The sequence below is a fragment of the Podarcis muralis genome, chromosome 10 (genome assembly GCF_964188315.1).
Source record: "Podarcis muralis chromosome 10, rPodMur119.hap1.1, whole genome shotgun sequence".
NCBI lineage: Eukaryota > Metazoa > Chordata > Lepidosauria > Squamata > Lacertidae > Podarcis > Podarcis muralis.
Window position 1 is genome coordinate 46,587,495 of NC_135664.1, and position 25,450 is coordinate 46,612,944.

At 41.2% G+C, this 25,450-nt stretch overlaps 1 protein-coding gene across 3 annotated transcripts in view; it reads left to right on the forward strand.

The window, feature by feature from the left end:
- ENTHD1 (ENTH domain containing 1) overlaps positions 1-22,673 on the forward strand; it is a 34,673-nt gene extending 12,000 nt beyond the window's left edge. For 2 of the 3 annotated variants that reach the window (XM_028747281.2, XM_028747283.2), the window contains exons 5-8: positions 2,050-2,165; positions 13,804-13,930; positions 18,438-18,878; positions 21,873-22,673. In XM_028747281.2, the coding sequence (XP_028603114.1) occupies positions 2,050-2,165; positions 13,804-13,930; positions 18,438-18,878; positions 21,873-22,465 (1,277 nt within the window). In that variant the 3' untranslated portion in view covers positions 22,466-22,673. The remainder of the gene's footprint in view (positions 1-2,049; positions 2,166-13,803; positions 13,931-18,437; positions 18,879-21,872) is intronic. The other variant, XM_028747284.2, reaches the window with a different exon arrangement.
- The last annotated feature ends 2,777 nt before the right edge of the window (positions 22,674-25,450 follow it).

Sequence of the window (25,450 nt, forward strand, 5' to 3'; positions counted from 1 at the left end):
GCAATTATAATTATGATTCTACACGGCACTTAATATCCCCCTATATGCTCATTAACATCCCACAGTACCTGTCCCTATACCATGGTAATACTAACCTAGGATTGTAGTCTCACTGCAGAGATGCTGCGACCAGAGATGCCTCAATTATTCTGCACAAAGATGCGCAGAAGCACTTGCTGGATGAGGTGACGATTGCCACAGATCTAGAGCAAGGGGAGTTCCTGTGGTGCCCAAATGATGGGAGGCTTCTTGCTGCTTCCATCAAATTCCAGTCATTTTTGTGGCTTATGAAGCACAGGCAGGCACAGTCCAGAGGAGCCTTAGAGCAGACGTGTAGCTGGTTTGGAAGCTGAGGGCACTGCAGAGGGAACCTGCTAAGCGATTGCTAAGCCACCCAGCACATAGCTCCCCATCTTCACTGTGAGCCCCCTGATTCCTATAAACTCCTTCACCATCCAAGTTGACATTACGTCTCCCCTTGCAACTCAGCCCATCAAACCTGACCTCTCTGACCTGCCAGAGTCTCTTTCTGCCCTCTTTGCAGCCAGAGCAGTTGCACATTATTTATAATTCGTAGGGTTCCCCCCAACCACAATTGCAGAACTAAAATTGTGCTAATAAAAAATAAAATAAAAATAATGAGCAGTTTCTGGTTCAAAGTGGAAAGTGGGAATTAAACTCCCTAGCAAAGAACCAGGAGCTGTCTAATGATGGATGAGTTCAGGTATGTCTTGACCCACGAGGAAACAGGAAGCAATTAATTAAAGAAAAACCACCAGACAGTTTTAATTAAAGGGGCAATATCTCTTAAAAAGCTTTAGTGGTGTTTTGCTAGTTCACACTAGACAGGAAATGTAATTACACTATGGCCAAGAATTAAAAATCACCATGAACCAGGTCTAAAAAAAATATGGGAATACAACCCAGAAAATACTGAAATGCAGCAATCTGACAACATCATCAGGATTCTGTGTAAAAATGGAGTGAACAAAAAATGGCAACTCTGCCTAAAACATACGGCATGGAAGGAGCTGATTCTTTACTGTGAGAGTCAATGCTGTTTGCATATTGTCATTAATGAATGTACAGATGAAGCCAGTCAGCCAAACACCATAACTGATCCTGAGAAGGGAGCTTCTCTATGTTGCTGAGCCAGGTTTGAAGACATCTTTTTACTTACTGCTGCTTCATGTTACTTTCTAACAATGTGCACATACATATGAGTCACATCTTTGTACAAAGATGGAAGCAAAACAGAGCAATGCAAGAATAACAGTAGCTATGTCTGTCTCTGAGGTAGATGTGAGCTGAGCTGTAACATGTAAATGGCCTTCTGTAGTACTGTAATTTCTAGGGACCTGCAGCATTAGGCAAGCAGATAAATGTATCATATTAAACAATTCTTTGTTAACCATTAAAAGATATAGAGTACAAGAGAACTCTTAAACGTGAAACAGCAGTTAATGCAGAAACTGCAGCATCAATTCATTTATTGCTATCCATTTTCATTTGTTTCCACGTAAAATATCCCTGCTGTAGGACTGCAGCCTTTAAACTTTTCCATTATCTTTCAAATGGTCTCTAAATCCCTTTCTAGCTTCTCATAATGTGAAACACATGCTTGCCATGCTGCAGTAATAATGCTCCTTTTAAATACTAATTGGAATATTTGGTGGGAGAAAGGGATGATACTGGCCCTAATTTTCTAGTTTCTTCCATATAATTTTCACATAAACAACCAGAACAGTTTGTTCTTTATGTTAATTTGTCCCTCTTGAAAAAAAATGAGACTTGTTTCACGCACTGAGGATATAAGCAGAGTTAGCAGGTAAACAGGATTCTGTCTGGGTTTGTTGCTTATCGGGGAAAATTATAAAAGCTTTTAGCATTCCGATCCAAGCACTGGAAGGCAGCGTTGTAGCTAATGGACTGAACAAGATTTGAGAGGCTTTTTTTTTTTTTTGCCCAATTAACTCTGGGAAATTTAACATCTGTCTTTTTTTTTCTTTTTACCAAAATATGTTTTAAAACAGTACTTTTCTTTGACAGATGTTCCCCCTAAGGCATCTGCAGGAGCACTATGCCAGGCAGTTCAGGCATCAGGCAAAGCAGAGATAGTCCAAGATACAGCAGCACTTAATGCTGTTGCCAAGGTATTTTCAGAGGTAAATCATGCACTGCATTTGAAGGGAAGGCATAGTTGAATATGGCATTTAATCAAATGTGCCTATGATGTATTTCATTCCTGTTGCAATTCACAAAGCAATCCTATGCATGTTAACTAAGAGCCAAGTCCAATTCCAACATTCAGTTGGGCTTACTCCTGTGTGCACAGAATTGCAACATTAGGTGGTAATTCTATATAATGTAACTTGGGAGGGAAGTCAGCAACCCCAGGGTCCATTAGTCCATCCATATAGACTAAGTTCCTATATCAACCCCCCCACCTCCACTGTTCTGTGCAATCCCAGATCAATTAACACTTGCAACAAGCCACTCGTGTACTTCTAATGAACATTACTGTTTAAATATAAGATTTATGAATTGTGGTCCTGTTAAAAAAGAACATATTGTAGTGACATATGAACATTACAAACATATAATCTAAAACAACAGTTTGTTGTTGTTGGCATCCATCTGTCTCGGGAGACAATGGAGGAATGTGCCTTTGGGGATAAAGTCAAACTGTTGGAAGGTTTCAGCGCATGCTGTGGCTGACATGGAGAGAGACATGTGTTGTTGCAGCTGGGGCAGATGAAGATGTCCGGTTGTGCTGCTGCAGATGTACCATGAAGTTTTTTCCCCTTGCGTTCCTCCCAGTAGTCCTCTGATCACTGACCTGACTGTCTGTCTCCAGGCCCACTGTGGTCATCTGCAAAGGGTTCCCACATGGCGGAGTTGATGTTGGCAGCCTTCTTGTCATGTTTGCAGACATCTTTGTAATGCAGAGCTTATCTGCCAATGGGCCTGAAGCCAATAGGCCTTACTGCCAGGTAAATGAGGTTCAGATTGAAGTCAAAAGCAGTCATTTAACTGGAATTTCATTACCTGCTGCTGGTGGTAATGTTGACTGTGGCCACGATTGTGAGAATTATAGTATATTGCTCAGGAATTTGTGCCTGTGTGCCAGGCCTGCATAAAGAAAAAATGGGGATTGGGGAGTGCTGGGGCATCTTTCCATGGTAGATTTTCCTAGACACAGGTTATTACTTGTGAATTTCATTACCTAAATTTAGATAAAGTGCACTGGCACTGAGCAGTTCTAAATTTACAGATATAATTTAGAAATCATAGCACAATCTAGATCAACATGTGGCCTTGAACTACTGAATTGGGAGTCAATCAAACCAGTGTAGGAAATGAGTATTAAAGCTTTGGGTAGCGTGAAGTTAATAGTTAATAGTCATATATGAACAAACTAGAATGGGCAGCCAAGCCATTCAGTTTCGATTCAGAAACAGGACAGGATAGGAAAATGTGAAGTCCTTAATTACAGATGGATAATGAAGTGGCTATAGACTTTCTCTCATATGCAAAAGTATTTCAGGTCAGTGCCGAACTGTTCTTTAGTTTACTATGGCTCAAAATCCTAATAAGAAAGTCCAATAAATATTATTTAATTCCTAACTTCTGTTTATAGTACATAAGCAATCTGTGGATTTGCATCTGTGTGAAAAAGTATGGCGTTTTCCTAAGCATAGGTAGTTGTAGCCTAGCTGAAATAGCAAGAGTTTTGTTTAATAATATTATTCCTTCATTAATTTTATTACAAAATAAGTTTAAAGAATGCAAATTACAATATCACAAGTTCCAGCATTTTGGGATCCTGATTGTAGTTGGTAATTGCCAAGCTCCTTAGTAATTATTCCAGAATCTAATTACCTTTGCCTGCTTCTTGTTTAAATTATTAATATCTACAGCTCAGTCTCTTGAATGGCTAATATTTAGTTAGTTGGTTGGCTGATTGATTGAAATTATAGACTGCCTCATAACTGAAGCTCTTGAAGTTACTATCATAATAGTATTTATTATTTCTTCAGTGCTTAAAAACACCTGCAAAGCTCTGTACCATATAAAAGTACCGGTAATTAAAAGGCAACAAATCCCTGCATGCAGCCTTACAGTCTGTGTATGATTACTTAATGCAGGGGGGACGGACCTGTGGCCCTCCATATTTTGTTGGACTCCAACCCCCATGAGCCTCAGTCAGAGTGTTTAATGGTCAGAGGTGATAGAGTCAAACAGCATCTAGAGGACCACAGGTCAATGGGTTGATTTACTGCATTCTATGAAGCAACCTGTGGCTCTTTTCTCAACATAGACCCACAGCAAGTTTTTCTTATGGTTTAAAACATTGTGATTGCTATGAAGAGAGTGAGAAGTCCATCCCGTCTGTCGTCCCCCCCCCCCATGTCATAATGAAACAACTCAGGATCAGCCAATAAAATTGGAAATCATTCAGAACAGTCAAAAGGTAGTACTTGTATACACAGAGAAAAATTAACATGAAATATGCTGCCATGGGATGTTTGGAAGGCCAGCGGCACAGATGGCTTTAAATGAGGGGTTAGGAAATGCTGTGGAGGGAAAGGTTTGTTAGTGGCAGTTAGCCATGGTAGCTAACTTCAGTTGGTGCAGAATTCGGTGGCAAGGCTGCTCACCAGGGCAAGACTGAGCACATTACACCGATCCTGGTCCAACTGTACTGGTTGCCAGTTAGTTTCCAGGCCAATTCAAAGTGCTGGCTTTGACCTATACAGCCTTAAACAGCTCAGGGCTGCAATACCTCAAGGACCGCCTCTACCTATATGAACCAACCTGAACAATGCAACTTCCCCATCTCTCTTCTGCAACTGCCTGCGCACCCGCAAAATCTGCTCCTGAGAGTTGGGGAACTTTCTAGAGCAGAGAAGACTTTGGGAGCACACAGGGAAAGGAATGGTGCATGTGTTGTGTTGCATGCAACTCTGTCTTCCAACCACCAAATGATTTATTTGCAATATTAATATACTACTGAAAGTTGGAGTGTATGAGGTGTTAGAGAAGGGGTAGTACCTCTGGTGGTGGACATACCATGCCATGCTCCTTCAGGGGTAGTCTGTCTGCCTTTGGTCTCCACCCTGCATTCAGCTCTTCCCTGTGGCTCCTATAAGCTGTCACTATATGACAGCAGCCAAATTCCAGAAAATGGCTTCAACTGGCTGGCTAAACCAAGTAAAGGTAGCCAGTAGGTCTCAGACCCATGGTGGGTTAGGTACTTGCCCTGCATGCAAAGGCAGGCTCTGGTGGCTTGAGCAGACGAAACGGTTAATAAGGCAGGTCCTGTACATGCTTTCGAGGGAAGTGAGGGGCAGATGGGGCTCCTCAGCCTGTGAAAACTCTGATCCTAGACCTCCGCTGCCTTGTGGGACATCTTCAGGAGAATAAAAGGCTAAGGAGTAAACCCTACACAAATTTGGAGTGGAGTCCCTACGATGCTTGGATGGCACCTGGTACACTTTGCTCCAGGGAGGTCAGTTCTGTGCTGCTAACACAGCGGTTTGATTTCACCCCCAGAGGGGCACTCCATTGTCTCTTGAGACAGACAGATGCCAACACCCCAGTGTGAAAATAGGCTTTTAAGTGGTTTACAAAGTATAAAAAGTTACACAAATATAAAAATATAAAACATCCATAATAAAACAATCCCATTAAAGCATTAGTACACATGGCTGCTGTATAATACTTTCTCATCTTACACTTTTTATTGTAAATGGCGACTGCTTTGGAAAGAGACTTGGATATGTGACAATAGGTTCCTTTGAAAGGCATCCTATTGTACTAGCTTTCCCTCTTTCCGCTGTGCAGCTTTTCCTTTTTATTAATATCAGTAGTACTTGTCACAGTCTGTTCAGAAGGAGCTCCATAAGATACGACTTAATGCTACCATGCCTGCTGCCTTGGTCTGGTGTGAGATCTTCAGCAAAGAAAATAATAGCGCCCCACTGGGGAGTTGAAAAGATATCATCTCTATGTTGCAAAAATTGGCATAGGTAAAGCCTGCCAATATTATAATTTGAAAAACTAGAGATAAACAAATTGAATTTGTTTTGTTTTCCATGCACATAATAGAGATTTCATTTCTGAGCAGTATGCTCTTTCCTCCCTTTTCAATGTTCATAATTAATCATACTTCTTACTTGTATGAAGTGCCTCACAGTTTCAAGTCACTGCTGCTGACTAATTAAGGATCACTTCAATCACCATTTATGTCAATATTGACCCAGATATTGTACTGTGTCATGATGCTTGAGAAAATGCATTTATTTCCTGTTTTAAAAATAAGGAATTAACACAGTGGTTTGGTCTGGACGTTATGAAAAAATGGGTTACTGCTACATGCACAAGCCTTGGACTACTGTACTGCTTTAGCTGTCCTCCTCTTGTGTGGTTTCCAGTTTCAATTAACCACAATCTAATGCTGCATCCAAAATTTTGGTTAATCTTAACTACATTAGTAGAAACAAGCACTGGAAAATCTACTGAACATTCTTACATCAGTCTTATCCAGCTTCAGTCATCATCCCTGGCGGCAGAGAGAACAAAGAAAGACCTAATTTGGATTTAAAAAAGGAGAGCTGGGACAGATCTCTATCTGCCTAACTGCACGCACTTGCTTCATAGATGTCTGCCTTGGTGTGTTGCAGCGTAAAAATGGTCACAAACAGTTTTCATTGAGTGTAAAAAAATTTCCCCTTGATAAAGAGCCTCCTCAAAACATGTTGGTAACCAAATCCAGTTGGGTAGCTAGCTATCTTTTCTGTCTTTGATTCCTCTCTGCATGGGTGTAATTGATTCTCTTTGTTTTGTGGGAACAGTTCAAACCCTAATAGAAGCTTCAGTCAGAAAATTAGGAAATCATATATTGTGAAGGAATTTATCCTTCTATTAGAGGTCATTGGCAGTGCAATCCTGCACATGTCTACTCAAAACGAAGTCCCATTGAGCTCAGTTGGGCCTGCTCTCAGGTAAGTGGATGTAGCACTGCAGCCTTAATTTCTTTCCTATATGCAAAAGTATATTTTATTGAGGAATTATTCAGTAATAGGTTTTGGGAATAATTTCTGGCATCATGATGCATAAATAACAAAGTCATGCTGGTGGGAAGAAAATTGCTTTTCTTATTCCATCTGCTGTGAAACACCAAACATACTTCTCTCAGTCTAGTGAATCTATCACTGTTAATCCTTGTTTTCCCTTAAATCTAATAAGTTGGTCCTCCAAAAACTCTAGCCCTCTAGTCAAATTTCACAGTGTTGATCTTCCAATCTCCATACTAATACCTGGAAACTTTAATATTCTGTCAAAAAATGAATTTCTCCTTGTAAATATATTCCTACTACTTCTAACCTAATGAGAAAGTAACTATACTTATTATTCTCAACTTTTATTGTATTTTGTTCAAGTGTAAAATGTGTTATTGCTAGTGTTAACTCTGATTCGTTTCTTAACCTTTCGTTCCAATCACTACTAATCTAGGACTACTTGTATTTTAAAGGCGCTGTTCAAATGTAATGGGAAATCTTAGTTTTACACCCTGTGACTGAGCCCTAGCAAGCCTTGGGCTCATATGCGCTCCCTCCTCTCTCCTTCTCTTTTGTGCTTGCATGGAGGCAAACCAAGGCTTTCCTTTCCAAATTTAAACAAACCATAGTTCCCTGTGATTTCTAAACTTGGGGAACTCTGGTTGGTTTGTTCAAAAGGTGGTTTCACAACAAGGCAGGCTTTGTTACCATCGTTTGATCCTGACTTGCTCTCACTAACCATAGTTTAAACCATGGATTGGCATTATGGCACCCGTGGGCATACATGCACTTCCAGAAGGCTTCATGAGCACTTACAGGGCCAAGGGTGGCTCATCCCGTGTTGCCACCTAAGGCAAAAGGGGAACGTGTCCCCTGCCCCCCTTTCTCCAAACTTGGCGAGGGGAGGAGTGTTCCACAAGGCAGCAAAAGTGGTGGGGCTTCCACCACCTGAGGCGGGTTCTTCACCCCACCTTATTGGTGGGTCAGCTCTGCACAGGGTCCAGTCTCCTCATATTCCTCCTCCCTTCAAATTAAGCTTGAAATAAGCCTTCTATTGTAGCCAGTAGAAAGCTGTTTTCAAGCTTAACTGGGGCGTAGGGTTATGGAGTGGGTTTACAAACTGGGAGGAAAGAATCAACCTCCCTTTACTCAACTTTGATTCCCTCCTGTGACACAATTAGGCTTCCAAGAATCCCTCCATTGGCTATAGTAGGTTTCTTTCCAGTCCATTTTTTTGGGGGGGGGGGAAGGGAGTGATTTTGAGGGAGGATTACCCCTTTCTTCCCCAGCTGTGGCCTCTCTCCCAAATATGCTACAGTTGGGCTTCAGTAGATGTCTTATTTCAAGCCTTTTTTTTTTTTTTTTAGCAGGGGAGGGGGGCGGCTTCCTGGAGACTGCAGATGGGAAAGGAAGGTTAACTGTTGCCTCCCCAGCTGCACTCAGTCTTCAGGAAGATTCCCTCTCATCCCAAAATAATTAGGTTAGGGTGTGTGTGCATGTGGTTGCGATGTTTGTGAGGTTCTGGTTGTCATACCCATATGTGTGCATGGTTGTGTTGTGCATATGCTACCCCAAACAGTTTTTCCGCTTTGCAAATGCCCTCACAGGCCCAAAAGGCTCTGTGACCTAAGCAAACCATGCTTCTCCAAGTTCAGGCAGTGTAGAAAACTCTGTTAGTTCAAAAGTGGAAGAAGATGTTTCCAATCCTCTCCCCTCGGGTAATTGAAAAGAAGCGGAGTGGAGAGATGGAAGCCTAAGAGTGTGAGGCTCACCAGGGCTCATTTATGTATCAGGAAGCCCTGGTTTCCCATCATTTTGAATGGGGACAGAAGAATTTGTTGTAGAGACTGATAGACTGAAGTGAAAAGTGACTTATAAGCTGGGAGTTCACAAACATACAACAAGGAAGATATATAATTGTTCCAAATCTCTGTATCTATCTATATTTTCTTCATGCTAGAAGAAGAGGAGAAAAATTCTAAAAGATAAGAAAGTCAAAGCAGGAGACTAATGTAGTGGTATAAAACAGAAAGGAACACATCTTGCACAATAACAACTCAGCACTACTCTCTATTAGAACACTTACTACTTTCCCCTAGTCATTTCACAAGGCTTCCACGGGACTGTTTAAAAGAAAGCTGATATCACTGTAAGATACATTTTATAAACTTTAGTCTCCTTTTTATTGCTCCTTATACTGTATTTCCTGTCAATATTATACCTACTCTGCGGCAGTATTCACATTTGATAAAAAGAAGCTATTGAAGTTATGGTTGCATTAAATTTTAATGCTGCATGAATCTAAGCAAGGCTCCATGGAATAAAATTCCAGAACAGGCAGTACAAGTGTAACTTAGAACTATATAATTATGCAAGCAAGACTTCTTGGCAAGTGAGGCCCCAATTCAATTGCTGTTCAAAGGAAACTTAATTTATCAGCTCATTTGGAAATGGTTAGTTTCCTTATTGATGACACCATAATATAATTTACCTTCCATGTTTGTTAAAGCTAGTCATCATCATATTGGCTAATTAATTTTTCTTAGGCTGGTTTGAGCTGATTCTGCTGAAAAGTTTTAACACTTGGTTCTGGTGCCCGGCTTTGTCATGAGTCAATGGTGGTCAGTCCTCACTGCCCTCTGTGGTCAGCGAGGAGGTTCAGGCAGGGGAAAGCCAGGATTCATGAGGCAAAAATCCTGGCCATGTTCCCCAGTGGGGTCTGGGGAGCTCACTGCATCCCGCTGTGCCGCTCAAGCCCATGTCTGCTAACTTGAAAGGGAGTGTGTCCCTGCCATGGATGAGTCTCCATCTCTGGCATGATTTGGTTCCTCCATAATTTGGACAATTGGTATTAATCAAGAGGCGCCCCGGACCAACATATGCTAAAGGGCTGCAATCAGCCAGCTGCCAAAAGGACTGGGCTTGGCTCTTTGAAGGTACTTGAAGCTTTTTTGAAGCTTGAGAATCCTTACACAGCCGGGGAAGGAAGGGGGAGGCCAAGGTGCTTTGTGCTTTCATATAGTTTTCAAATGGTCTCCTTTCTTCTTGTCCACCCCTGCAAAATGAAAGAGATGTGTGTAGCTACTGTTATGTTATCCTGTTTGTTACCTTGAAAAAGAGGGGGGAGGCTTTTGGTTTATGCTCAGCAAGGAATTTATCAAGGTTTTACTATGCCCTCCCACCTCGACCGAGGTTGAATGGACTTTATTTAAAATTATTCCTGGACTCGACTAGGAGTGCTGTTGGTGCAGTGATAAAAGAATGAAAGGCTGCTGAACAGATCTGGCAAAGAGGCTGAAATTGAGAAAATATCTAGTTTTCAACTGTGTGCCAACGGAGGATTACAGAGCGGAATTTTAGTGACGGGAGACTAGGTATGTGCTCAGCGAGTTATTTATGGCCGCAGCTTGTGCGCTAGTCGGTAAACAGCGGAAGGAATGGAATGTGACCTTTTACCATCCAGATAAACACTGCAAAGAACTGAACAATGGAAGATAATAATTAACTCTCCCAGCACACCGGGTGTGGAATAGCAATGTATATGAAGGACTCCACACGTGGAACGGATTACTCATTTATAAGATGTATCGGAGGTGCTGGAAGAATGTTTGACGGCAAGTGAAGGATGTCAACTGTGGCAATGTGAGGCAATGATGATGCTCATATGTTCAGAACTGGAGCGGGAAACCTGATTTTAAGAAATTGTATTAAATTAATTTAATTTGGCTTGATTTGTAATAATTTGGAAAATTAATAAAAATAATTTTAAAAATAACAAAACACGTTCTGTCACAATCATAGCAGAGTTGCACGGTTTGATATAAAATAATGGGTGTACCTTTTGGTAAAGGTTGGAACTTAATACATATGTGAATGCTGTATGATGGGTATAATAAAATATGTCAGCATATCCTAAGAAGAGCTTTGAAATGTTCCTCTAAGAGGAGTTAGTTACATGCATGTTTTTGGGTTCTATGGCTTTCAGCCCTTAACTTCCATTTGCTTTCTCTTGTGAAATGCTGTCCTACTTCCTTGTGTCCAAATTAATCATCTTCAAACACGCCCTGGAAGATAATATACTTGTATTTCATTTTGACTCAATAGCGACATCAACATGTCAAATCAAAATTATACCTGCATCAAAAGTGATGCCAATCTCCTGTGCATTATTTTACACAACAAAAGTAGGACTACTTTAAAAATGCAAGCTACAGTTTAAGTGACAATACTTGAATTAAATACCTTTAAAAAACACACCATTGGCAACAGGTTGATTTAACTGCAACAAAAACAAGCAATGCTTAGGATTGCTTCAAAAGCTGTGGTTTAAACAGTGCTGAATACAGTTAGCTACACCTGTGGTTACAGTGTTTTTTGTACCAGTTTTAGCACTTTACTTGACACCTGCTTAGTTGTTTTTCTATTGTAGAAAAGGTTGGGTTCGCTTCCAGCACTATGTTAATTAACCTTCCATGGTTTTAAAGCTTTCCTACCAATACAGTGGTGCCTCGCAAGACGAAATTAATTCGTTCCGCGAATTTTTTCGTCTAGCGAATTTTTCGTCTTGCGAAGCACGGTTTCCCATAGGAATGCATTGAAAATCAATTAATGCGTTCCTATGGTCAAAAAAAGTCCAAGCAAAGCCAAATTTGGTACAACAAGAGTTTATTAAGTGCTCTTTAAAGTCACACATACTGTAAAGAGCATTTCAAAATTCAAACCCAGAATTTTTTTTAAAAAAACAGCAGAGTGGCCCAATGGTCACAGAAAATCATAAAAATGCAGAAAAAAACCACACAAGCTTCCAGATTCTTGCAAACCCCTCCCCAACTGTTCTCCCAGCCACCCACCACACAGAAATTCAAACCCAGATTTTTTTTTGTCTTGCGAAGCAAGCCCATAGGGAAATTCGTCTTGCGAAGCAGCTCGAAAAGTGGAAAACCCTTCCGTCTAGCGAGTTTTTCGTCTTGCGAGGCATTTGTCTTGCGGGGCACCACTGTATTAGAAAGTATCTCAGATAAGGCCAGCTCCAAATAAAAATAAAAAGATAAATAAAATAAATAATAAAAAAATAAATCATCTCTAAATTTTATCACTTGTGTGTGAGAGACCTCATCAGAAACACAGCAAATATTGTAATACGACACAGTTTATGATGAAGAGAGATGGCTTTTTAAAGCCAGAATTTTAATTCAACCACGTGATTACCAATGCATAGACAGCTGTATTCGAGCTATCCTGATCCAGGAATAGCCATATCTGTCTTACCAACCAAAGCTGGTATGGATGAGCCTATGGCCAGTGGCAAAGCTGCATGCTCTGCTACCGGGGGTGGAGAGCAGGAGGGGATGTGGATGGCACCCCCCCGGGAGTGTGACGCGCCACCCGGGGGCGTGGTATGCCACCCACAAGGGTTTGGCACGCCACCCGCAGGGGCATGGCACGTGTTCTGGGGGCGTGATGCGCCACTTGTGGGGGCGTGGTGCCCGGTGCGTGCGGGGGTGCGTGGCGTGTGTCCGGGGAGGGGGCGTTGCAATGGCACCCTACCGGAATAGTGGTGCCGGGGGCGGTCCGCTCCCTCCGCACTCCTGTTCCTCCACTAGCGCCTATGGCCATAATATAATTGGTCACAGATACCTTCAAGTAATGTAAATAAATTAAATTATTGACAGCCTTGGGATGTATAGTCTCCTCACATTTACTTCCAGCAGCCAAACTGCTGAGAGAATTGGAGGCAGCAAAATTAAGATCAAACTAGATGCAGATGGTATAATGATTAGCTGTCAAAACCCTGTGAAATCGTTGGGGGAACTGTCTGAGGTTATTCAGCAAATTGGTGCAGTATCTGGATATAAAATTAATAGAAACAAATTAGAATTAATTGGTCTGCACTTTGGTGGAATAGCCAAGCTGGATTTATTTATTTTTAAGCTAAACATAGGTTAAAATGTTCTGAAAAGCAGTTAAGTGTCTCATAATATATTTATCAGAGGACCTGAAGTTATTGTTTGTGAATAATTGTGAACTGGTTATAAAGAATACATAAAGGAGGCTACAGATAATTGGAAACTATTCAAATGATCATGGTTTGGCATGATTGTCTCAATTAAAGTGAACCTAATTCCATAATGGTTATTTTTATTTAAAATAATTCTTTTTTTAAAAAATGTAATCTTTCAGTAGTTGATATATAATTATAAATGTTTTTATTTCAGAGGAGAGAAAATTACAACAAAAACATAAATGTCAATAATATATAAAACCATAAAAATCAAATCCTATATAAATACAAAAACTCACTGAACCCCCCAAGTTAAACCACTGGTTTAAAAACTGCGAAGTCTAGACCACACGAGTTAGGTAAAAGGCCTGGGTGATTAGAAAATCTCTTTGAAGCTGGGGGAGGCATGCAGTGGTGGAGCTTCATGCTTTGGCACTGGGGGGCAGAGAGCAGGAGGGGCTGGCACGCGTCCTGGGGGCATGGCATGCCGCCTGCAGGGTCGTGGTGCCCAGCGCGGGCAGGGGAGCAGCCGCAATGGCACCCCACCAGGATTGTGCTGCTGGAACAGGGCAGTGCGCTCCCCCCGCACTCCTCTTCCTATGCCAGTGGAGGGACGATGGTGGATCGATCGCCTGTCATTGGCTGCCTGCGATGTTAAATGCCACACAATATTTTTCTTAATGTAGCTTATAATTAACTGTTTCTGCTTGATTGCTTCATGTTTTTCTTGTGTGTCAGGACTTGATAATCTTTAGTGACGACGAGTCCTCAGCTACTGATGTGCAACCAACATTTCCAACTAAGGTCCCTGTAGAGGAATTGGCAACAGATACAAAGATAACGGCTGGGAACTCCTGGAATGCGAGTAAGTAGGAAACAATAAGTAGAAGGCAAGTAGGTTAAAAGCAAAGGCAGAATTTGCATTCAATTGCACCTTCAGAAGGAAGCAGCAACTGGGAGGAAAGGCAGTTTTCATCAGGAAGATGGTGTAGGAATGGAAAGGGATTAAAAAAACCAAAACCTTCCAATCCAGATTGGGGGGCCCTGCAGTTGCTTCTTCTAAAGAAAGAGATGTGACCAGTTTACAATGTGTTATTTTTAAAAGAGTCTCAATTCTAGTCACAAAATTTCTTAAACCATTGTAGACTTCTTTCCAGGCCTGGCCCAATACATTCTGGCACCTGAGACAAACCACAAAATGGTGTCTCCACCCCTTCCCACCAGCGAAGAAGGAGTGAGAGAAGATCTACATTGGGAACAAAGGGGCGAATCAAATCAACCTTACCCAATGGTTGAAGTGGGAATCAAAGGCTGGTGTGTGGGGGGCAGGGGGGAGGCACCTAATCTGATTCATGCTAGGTGGATGCAGAGCCCAGGAGATCCCAGAGGGTGGCCCTCACTATTTCCTCCCTGGGGTAGAAGACCAGCAGCACCTCCTATTCACCAAAAGGCCACTGTAGGGGTGCTACCTAGTAGGTGGCAGATTTGGGCTCCAAGCATGGGCGTAGCCAAGGGGGGGCAGCTGCCCCACCCAATCACGTAAAACAATAGAAATACTTAACTAACAAATCACGTCGGTTCTGCCACCCCAACAAAAGTCCTCTCCCCCCACAAAGTCTTGGCTACACCCATGGCTCCAAGGAGCACATTGCTACAACTATGGCAGCAGCAACTGTGTTCTTGGGAGCTGAGATCTGCTGCCCCTGTGGATTCTGCTGCCTGAGGCTGTCACATCCCTTTGCCTCACGGCCCAGTACTAGAACTTCAGATGAACTAAGTACATGGGTTGGCGGCTGGTTCATGACTGGCAAAATAAAGTATTTTACAGAACATAAATTAACAATAGAATTTACTGCCATGACATGTTGTGACTAACACAGTTTAGCGCATTCTCTATAACCTCACCAACTGTTGCCATAGAGACAAACAATGTCATACAAGAACACAGAAAGGGTCTCAGGTGCTAGATATTATTGATAGAAAAGTAAGCAGTGGGAGCTGGTGGACTCAAGAAACCAGGATTCTATTTTCATGCTGGGCCTTGTCTCCTTGGTGGGGTGCGGACTGTGCTGTGGAAGATCTCACAGATTAGAAGCTGAAATGATTTTCATTATTGTGTTCCATAACATACCTATTTCTGCTTTTAAAACTATGTAGGTGGGGGAATGCACACAACCACACACACACACACACACACAGACACACACACTGTGTCAAAGTATCCTACAGTAACAATGAAGTGTCTTAAGTGCTTCTTTTTCTGTATTTTGCCAGAAAATAATAATCCCTTGCCATCTTGTAGACTGAAATAAAGTTGGGATATTTGGAGGAATAGAGCCACTCAAAATTAAGTTAATTTCAATTTAAGAATTAATTATTAAAATAATAATAATAGTGAAATACAGTGGTACCTTGGTTTGCAACCGTTTTGGATTACAACCGTTTTGGATTACAACCACATCAAACTTGGAAGTGTGTGTCCCTTTGTTTTGGATCACAACCCATTTTTTTTATTACAACCCTTTTTTTTTTGGAGGCCCCATTGTCGAAAGCGCGCCTAGGGTTACAACCTGTTTTGGTTTACAACCAAAGGTACCACTGTATTCCATTCTCACCAAAGCTAACTTAGGGGTTGGGATTCACTTTGAAGAATAGACTTCCTAAAGACAAATTTCAGCATAACCCCTAATGATAACAAATTGAACATGGGTTACATCCAAATCTGTCAAATCTCAATTAATTTGTTTTGCTGAGAACGTACTCTTGCCTTCTCTTAATGCTAGTGGTACAGTTTTATGTTATTAAAATGCCTTGGATTTAATCTAAAGTACTTCCCTGGCTTTCATTCCTTACGTGGCTTCTTTCCACAAATAATGTGCGCAATTCAGATAATACTAATAGTTTATGACATTTGATTTTTCCAAAGAGGGTCATCAGCTTTCTCTCTAGAGACTTTCAGATTCATTATGTTTCAAACTGTGAAAACATCCTTGATTTTGTCAGCAGGAATATCTTTTTGAAAGGTTAAGCAGACTGACAAAGATAGTAGAACAGAGGGATAAAGAGTAGAGTAAGTGCAGATTGTAGTAAGCACAAACCACTATCCATCTGCTGATTTTTTTAAACAATGAAATGAACAACATTTTGTTCTCATGCCAGTCTGAAGCCCTTGCAACTAGTAATTTCTGTGAAGTTGCATATTTATTGCAAGAGTACAAATAAGGTGGGATGTATGGGAATTGTAGTCTAACAACATCTGGGGAGTTAAGGTTGAGTAACTTGTTTTATTTTTAGAAATAAAAGACTCAGACTGCACGGTTTACACAAGCCCAATTTTGTGTTTCTATACAAATAATTTAGAAACATTTCCTACTTTGGAATATAAGTTTTATTGTCTGTGTTTTCTTACTGCTATATGGAAAAGCACATGAATTTTACCTCTGAAGAATTTGTAAGTAAAACATGTGGTTTCTCTTTTTATGCTAAGGGAAGAGGAAAACTTGGCAGCAACTTGGAAGGGAATGCTTTCAAGCCTATATTTCCACATTTTACTTTGCTGCATATTTTGTGATTTTAAATCTTTGCTAGGGTTCTCTCACCAAAGAGTACTTGCCACATAGGAAAATAGGGATGCACATAATTCTATAAAATAATCAACAGCTAATCTGTGCAGGAAAGTGGGATGGATTAGGACAGCAGAGAATTCCAGCAAGTTACACAGAAACAATAATTCTTGACTGGTTCTCCTTCTCTCCCCCACTCAGAAAATTAGCTTTCCATTTTGCACACATGAAATTAGCATAGTGTCTTTACTTTCACCTGGGAGTCTTCAGGAAAGTCAGAGGAGCTGATGAGTGTGGATTTCAGTACCGAACACTGAGAAAGGGGAAAGCTTTACAAGCTCTGCAAACTCCCCACTGCTTGTCATGTTGAGGCAGAATGCCTCAGTGAAGACTGAATATGAGGTTTTCGCTGAAAGGTATAGAAGCCAACTCCTAGGGCCCCCATAAAATATATGAGGGGGCCAGGCTCCCCCCAAAGTTGATGGGCATTGCATTTTTCTCCTTATCTCAGAGTCAGGAATCTGGTGGGGAATGACCAGGTTTCCTTTTGATGCAAGTCTTTTACTGGCTCCCTTGTTTGCCTCCCATATGAAACGCTTGGCTTGAAGCATTCTCCTGAACTTGATGTTCAGGTGGGAGGTCAGGTTTATGGATCTTTAATGTCAGGCACTTCCAGCGCTTGGTCCTCCCCTCCCTGCTGTGCTTGCATATAGCCTAGTTCCTTATCACTCTTGATCATTCATTTGCCTTACTGAAATTTGTACAGTATAATAGGCAATTGAATAAAATTGGTATGGAGATTCCTAGGAAGAAAACTACTTCTAGATGATTAGCATTTAAATAGGACACATAGCCATTAAGGGCTGTATTATAGTCACTAAATCAGCATTCAGCTTGAGCAAGACAAATTTGAATACAATATTATTATAGCTCATAATTACAGATATTTAAGTGCAGTAACATAGATTAGCTACATGAAACCAGGCTTGAAATAACAAGGTTTCATCAGGTCATATTCAAGTCATAGTATAGTTTTATGGCTGATATTTGAAAGAGGGATGGACATTTCCTTATTTGAATTCCCTATTTCAAATAAGGAAATCTCCATCCCTCTTTCAAACATTTGAAATAGGGATGGACATTTCCAGAGGGTGATGCTTAGGGAGTGTTCTTTGGCCCCGTGGAGCCTTCAGTGTGGGATTCCTTAGGCTTCAGTTGTATCCCCTATGCTATTTAACATCTACATGAAACCACTGATTCAGATTATCCAGAGGTTTGGAGTACTGGTATGTTGTCAGCAATATGCTGATGACACACAGCTCTACTTCTCCTTTACATCTGGAGGTGTGGCAGTGTATGTGCTGTTATGTATTTTGTGGGTTTTTTAAAAAAAAACTTGATATTTTAATGTTGTGAAGTGTTGAGATCTATGGATGGAGGGTGTTATACAAATTTAATAAATAATAATAAAGAAAAATTAATAGCACACTATCTAGGCATTATACTTCCCCCCTTACATTCCCTCTATATATTTAATGTACTTGCCCTATTAGGAGTTTTAACAGTACTGGATACCCTGCTGTTTTATTGATGTTTTATCTGGATTTTATCTGCTGGTCTTACAGCTTTTATCTGCTGCTTGTATGATCTTTTATACTGTAGTTTTCTGTTGTTATATTTCTGCTTTTTAGCTGTATTCACCTTGAAGCCACTTGGCAATAATGTAAGATATAATATACTAATGAAACTATATACTTCCATTCAAAAAATAATGTTATTTTTTGTGACATAACTTTTGTTACCTTGCAGGTACTTATTTGAATCCCTCAGAAAGAAATCCTTTAACTTTTCCAAAATGGGATTCAGGCAGGAAATCAAAGAGTTCTATTATTTCCAAAGCTATGCTTAAATCTCCTCCGAAGACACAGTCCAGTGTATACAGCCACAAAGTTGCAGAAACTTTGCTTGATCTTTGGTCATTGGGCCCAGAAGAGTTTATCACTACCAACAGACAAAACACCAAACCAGATTTTGTTTGCTGTCAGACTGAAGCCTCTGTTGAAACCCTCTACCAATCTCCAACTTTTCAAACATTTGATTCTTTGGGAAACAGCATAACAAAAACCACAACTCCAGCTTCTTCTCAGCAACTATTTGAACCTAGTGAATCTAGCCTGAAAAATTTCTGCTTCTTCAGGGCAAGCACAGTACAGCCAGCCAGCTTAGGCAGCCAACCAACCCCAAGGCCAGGTGAGCTTGTGGCTTCCATGTCCATCATAGAAACATGCCTGTTGCTTCACCATCCAAATTCTTTTTCTATAGCTTTTGCAAAACTGTACTACTTTTGTGAATAATAAATACCCAGGGGGTTGGGTTCCATTGATTCTAGATGTTAAGACACTGTTAGTGAATGTCTATAATGCTAGTAATTGCTTTTATAGCATTCTCTTTACACAGCAGATAAAACTCTTATTATATTTAAAAGGGGCATCAAGTGGACATTATTTTGAAGTGGTCATGGCTGCATACATATTACTGTCTAATCCGGGCCCAGTGCACTACCACGAAGGCCAGCCTAATACATTTTGGCACCTGAGGTGCACCACAAAATTGTGCTCTCTAACCCCCCCCCCCCCAGGAAGAAGGGATGAGTGAAGATTTACATCAAGAACAACAGGGGGATAAAGATCTAGATTGGGAGCAAGAGGAGGTGGGGAATCAAACCAACCTTACCTGATGGTTGAAGTGGGAATCAAAGGCTGTCACAATAGAAGGGGTTTCCTCCCTAGGGCTGGGAGGAGACCAGCAAGTCCTCCTGTTTGCCAAGAGGCCACTGTAGAGGTGTGCTCTGGTCTCCAAAGATTGCACCACAGGATTCCACTTCTTGGAGGTGAGATCTGCTGCCCCTGTGGATCCTGTCTCACTTTGCCCCGTGGGTGAGCCAACCCTGACTACCACCAGTGGTGTCTGAAGCTGAATACACATGCTATTAGCCACAATCTATATGTAGGCTTTGGTTTCTTGAGAAATTCGGCTGTTTGATGCCTTTGGTTGAGTACAACAGCACCCCCTCTTTGCTGTGTACAGCATTGTAAAAATGAGACTTGAAATGCAGTGGAGAAAACGACCTTGCTGCATTTTAAGCTGCTAATGTGTACAAAGCCTTAGTGGCACCTTTTTGAAGCTTCATAGTAAATATTAAATAACAGAAGCCAAGGTGAAACTTAATGAGTTTAGTGCTGTTGTAAGAACTTGTATAACTAGTCCATTCCCGCATACTGAATTCAAACAGGTCAAGGATAGCTGGCTTGCAAGACGATGGACAAATTTTGGGCCAATGCATGAAATGTGCATATGCATTTAACATGTCTTTTTTTTTACTTTGAAAACAGCAGTTGCAGGGTACCCTATCAAGAATGGGAATGCAGCAAAGAGGGAACAGGGCAACATTTTCCACTTGCACTGCTATTTGGGTGAAAATCACCCCTCTAAAACTACCATATTGTCTGATCTGGCCCAACAACTTTCACAGTGATCATGATATGGGGGAAGGGTTTAACATCCCTCCCTCTCTATGGGGTCATGATTTCTCCCTTCCATTATTTTTATATAAAAACAAGGCATGTTAACTGCATGCACAATTATGCCCAAACTATTATTTATTTGAATACCATATCAATTTCCCCAGTCTTTTAACATGCAGACCTTTATACCATACAATTTTTAAAATTGTGACACATGAACAGATTGTATCCATTTATTTTCTTTGCACGTGAGTAAAATTCTATACAGAAAATGCTACATGTCAGTAATAGTCTGTTCAGATATGTGACAGTTACTGAATATCCCAAAATGAAGAGTCAGAACTAAGGAATTCAAGTTTTCCAGCATTTCCCCGCCACCCTCACTCACTGAAACATTTGGGAGTTCCAGGTGTCAAGCCATGAAAAAAGCTGAATTGTTATGCACAAAGCATTTTGTGTTCATGGGCAGAGCTGGCTCTACCGTTGGGAAGACTGGGGGGGGGGCGCCTTAGGTGGTAATTTGTGTGTGGGGGGGGGAGTAGCAGAGGCAAGGTATTGGATGACAGAATTGTGTGTGCCACATGACCTACTCTGTTGCCCTCAGATACAGTGGAGTACACTGTCCCATCATCACCAGTGGCTGCATACACACCATACATTTCAAGTATTCCCCATGAATCCTGGGAATTGTAGTTCACCTCTCATAGAGCTACAGTTCCTGACATTCTTACAAACTACAGTTTTCAGGATTCTTGGGGTGGGTGGAGGGAATGTGCTATTAAAGTACAGGGTATGCAGTCAGTGTTGAAGCAAGTTTCACCTTCTACCCCTCTTAGCTTCTTTATATGGAACAGGAAGGGGAGGCATTTTGTCCTTCACCTCAGGCAGCAATTTGTATTGGACCAGCCCTGTTCATGAGTCTTGAAAATAAAACACAAAATTACTTCTTTAGTGTGAGGGAAAGGACATGAAAGGGATATGAGGAGGAAAGGAATGCTGAGGTTATGGGGAGAAATGAAAAGGGATTTGGGAGAGAGAGGGGCAGGGGAACACAGGAGGCGGCCAGAGCATACCCAATGCCGTCGCAACAGACCTCTCTACAAACTTCACTGCATTACTGAATCTAGTCTTTCTCTTGCAAATGATCTGGCTTCCCACATCAGTCACATGGAACACCTCTTGTGTCAGTTGCCATAAGTTCCACACTATTGAGCAGACCCTCGCACTGGACACAGTACAAATGCAGTCTGGCTGTGTGGAGTGTTGCCATTCAGGAGCTGTAATATTGCCTGAGGCGAAAGAATAAATGCCCTTCTCTCATTCCATGTATTGATTAGCTGGGGATAAAAGGCCTGATCACTTTAAGGCATATCCATTGCCAGCATTCTGCTGTTTCAGGGGAAGTTCCTAAGACCTGTTCCTTGAACTTGCATATCCAATAATGTAAATGGACAAGCCCCATCTGGATGAACAGCTGATCCAGGTAATAAATAAATAAATAAATCTCACTATCTTAAGCTCCAGATTCCATTGTGTATTGAATGCCATGTTTTGCTTTCAATTTGTTTGTTGTTTCTTTAAAAATGGCACATTGTAAGTTAAGATACTTCCATTTATTTTCAGTAAGATGCTAGCACGGTCCAGGGGGTCTTAAAAATGAATATCTACCTTTGGCAAATAATGTATAACATTACGTACTTTTCTTTCATGTACATTTCAGACTCTGCCGGCTCAATGGGAACAACATCCTCCTTTTCCACTTTCTCAATGTCATCCCCTGAGTCAGCCGTTCCAAACAACACCCCACAGCCTCATTGTTTTCCTTCCCGTGGACCTTCTTATTTGCTCACACCACCACCTGGACTGCCTTCTCTTTTCTTTAACGATCTCAAAGAAAGGATTGCAAATTCCTTTTCACCCTGCCAAGTGCCTGATGTATTTGAAAATGCTAACATCTTAAGTCTTCTTCCAGATAATTCAAAATGCCCGGTCAAAAACATTGATAGTTGTAGGCGTAGAACTTGCCGCGCTTATTCTGAGAATTGGGAAGACAATGTGGTGCATGATACACCTCATGCGGCTGCCGCAATTGAGTCTCCTGCTGCTGATCTGCCTGGTACACACTTCCTTTGTACGAACACTGAACAAAAAGCCATGACCCTTTTGGAAGAGATTAAAAACGCCGTTTGTGGACTTAGAGGGGACTTCTGCAGTATGGCAAAGGAGCTGCATACTATCAGTAGTGAGTTGACAAATATGGTGGCTTCCATGCAAAATATGAGCAAAATCTTGGCAGCTCCCCCAGACTGCTGAAGCTGACCCTGGCACTCACAATGGCAACTTAATTAAGGAACCTTGGATCTGTTATGTATCTTGCCTTACTCATCAGCTTTACATAATTCGCTAGATCTCATAGTTTAGAGCTGAAGTAATGTTTTAATTTAAAGAGATGTTTTTATATATGTGCACACACAAATGTGTACCTGTTATTCTTGTTATGAAAAATAAATTGTTGTTTACATCTTTGTATTTTAAATGTGGTTAATATTTTCATTATTTAAAATTGCAGCTTGATTTATTGAATATTTGAAACCAAGGCATCTGAGTTAAGCACTGAAAGCAAAGCATTAGCCCCAGAAATAAAGAGCAGTTAGGTAACTATCTGAAAATGCTGACCATATTTCCTTTTATTCCTCAATGCCTCTGCATACCTAAAATTCCATGCCACCCATGAAACAACATGAAAATGGAGGTCACCAATATTTGCAATAAGTACTCAATAGATCAGTGCACACAGGACCCCTTTGGGCCAAACACAAGTTCATTAAAACTACCTGGCGGCTCTTAAGGCCACAGGATGAAAATACACAAAATGTAACCAATGTTCATTGATTTGAAAGTTCCTGCAATGGGAAACAGTAATGGAAATGCCAATAAGAAAGCCAAACCATCTGATTACAATGAATAGTGTATATGCCATCTGATGAATACCTTATGGGACAATAAGAGACTAGTGACATTTTCCCAGAAGAGATCATTTGGTGTCATAAAGTGAACATGATACTGTTGTGAGGGGTTTGGGGCGGGGTGGTAGGCACTAATGTTTGAGTCCCTTCCAATTCCTGGATCCAGCAGTGATTCACATTGCTGGAACAGCCAGGCAAGTTTCTTGATAATGGCCTCTGAAGTATGGACTATTAAGGTAACAAAGGAAGTGGCTTTGTGTTTGTTAGTTAGAAAGACAAAGGCCAGAGTTAGAAATTGTGTATGTGTGTGAGCTAGGAATGAGCAACAGATGGAGCAGCTTGAGTAAATGATCCAGCAGCAACTCCATCAAAAGAAGCAGGCAGCAACTGGCTGATTTCTGCTGGGGTCCAAGGCTGTGGCTATGGGAGAAGCAAGACACACTTGAGGTGTTAATGCTGTGAGCACCTCCATCATAGGCTCAGATTGTATATATGTGGAAATAAACCATTCAGACACCACTCAGAGATTGGGATGATGTGCAACAATGCCTTTGACCCTTCAGATATTGCTGAACTACAACTCCCATCAGCCCCAGAAAACATGACCAATAACGAGGAATGATTGGAGTTGTAGTTCAGCAACATCTGGCGGGCCAAGGTTCCCCATGCCTGCCCTACTAGAAAACACAGGCAGGGCTAATCACAGCCTGTCGACTGGAGAGAGGTTGGAGAGAAGACCAGGAACAGGGTGTTCTCTGTGGTAGCCACATTGCAATTTGAATTACACTGCGCACCCCCCCCCCCATATATGTTGTTCTCTCTGTTGGCTTTCCAGTTGACATTTCCTTGATTTTTATTGTGCTGCGTTTTAATAGTTATTTCAACTGCTGCCTCTATTTTTAATGGTGCTTTACTGTTATTTTAATCACTTGATTTTTTTAAAGCATATTTATTATGTTGTAAATTATTGGGGTGGGCAGATCCCCTGAAAGGTAGGTAACCCCTCCCCCCATTCAATTATTTCGCCTAGCGCCATTCAAAAACTTCTGCTGAGAATCTGAAACCCTGCCAGAGAACAGCATTTAAAAACTTTTCATTTAGCATTTTTCCGATGGTAACGCTATTGCTATTATTATTTACGACAATGTTAGAACTGTTTTGTTGCCTATTAAATGTCAAGATGCTAGCCTGAGCTCCCAACTCTTGGATTTATATTCTATAGCACAGATTTAAAATTGCAGAAGCACCAAAACATGTTTTTACAAGAAAGCTGCTCCAACATTAAACATGGTATAAAAGCATGCCATTTTTCATTGAGACTTGAAAGCCCAACTCCATTGACAAAATGCTCTCCAAGAAGCAATGCCACATCAGACCCCACCCCACCTGATCATCAATGGAGGATGGTGCTGCTCCACCAAGCCTGGTCTGACAGGCACCTTACAACCAGACCAATGGCTCTCTTGTTTTCTCTTTCCTCATCTCTATGTTGCCCTTAGAGAACAACTCAGCAGGACTATAGGTTTTCCCCGTGTGGAATCAGAAAGACCAATGCATTGATTGTGATGTATGCTTTTGCAGGCAAGAGCCAACTTGATAAGTTAAAAGAAATAACTTTCATCCTTAAGTTAAAATAAATTGTGTATCTGTGTGTCTGTTTCTCCCAAGAGCTTAAGAAAACAGGTCAGGGCTATAATAATTCCTGAGCACTTGTAGATAGATATATACTGCATATGGGAACAAATTGTGCACTTACTGTACTAAAAAAAACAAAAAACCTGTAAAGTTTTGAATGCAACTTTAGGTTTGAAAAAGGATATCCTAAGAAAGAGAACTCGAGTCAGCAGATCTGCCTCCAGCGTGTACAACATGGCTTCTCATTAATGTTTTAGAGGCAGTACAAAGTGTGTAATGAATTGTACTAGTAACTGGAGGATATTTGACAATTGCTTGCATGTGTGGTTAATTTACTGACAGAAAGTGAGAAAATCCACAGCTACCCTCTCCCCACATGCTCTAAAGTGTTTATTTGGTGATCTACTTTTGGACTAAGGAGAAAGCACACAAAGTGGAGCTTTTCCTGGTGTCACAGGGATAATAGAATCCTAGAGTTGGAAGAGACCCCAAGGGTCATCTAGTTCAACTCTGTGCAATGCAGGAATCTCAACTAAAGCATCCATGACAGATGGCCATCCAACTTCTGTTTAAAAAGAGAGCTCCTTTGGTACCCTTGGATACAGCTCATCAGACCCTGGAGATCTGAATTCATTTAAAGTAGCTAGGTGTTCCCTTAAGACCTCTTTTCCTATCTTGGGCTGCAGCTCCCTCCTTA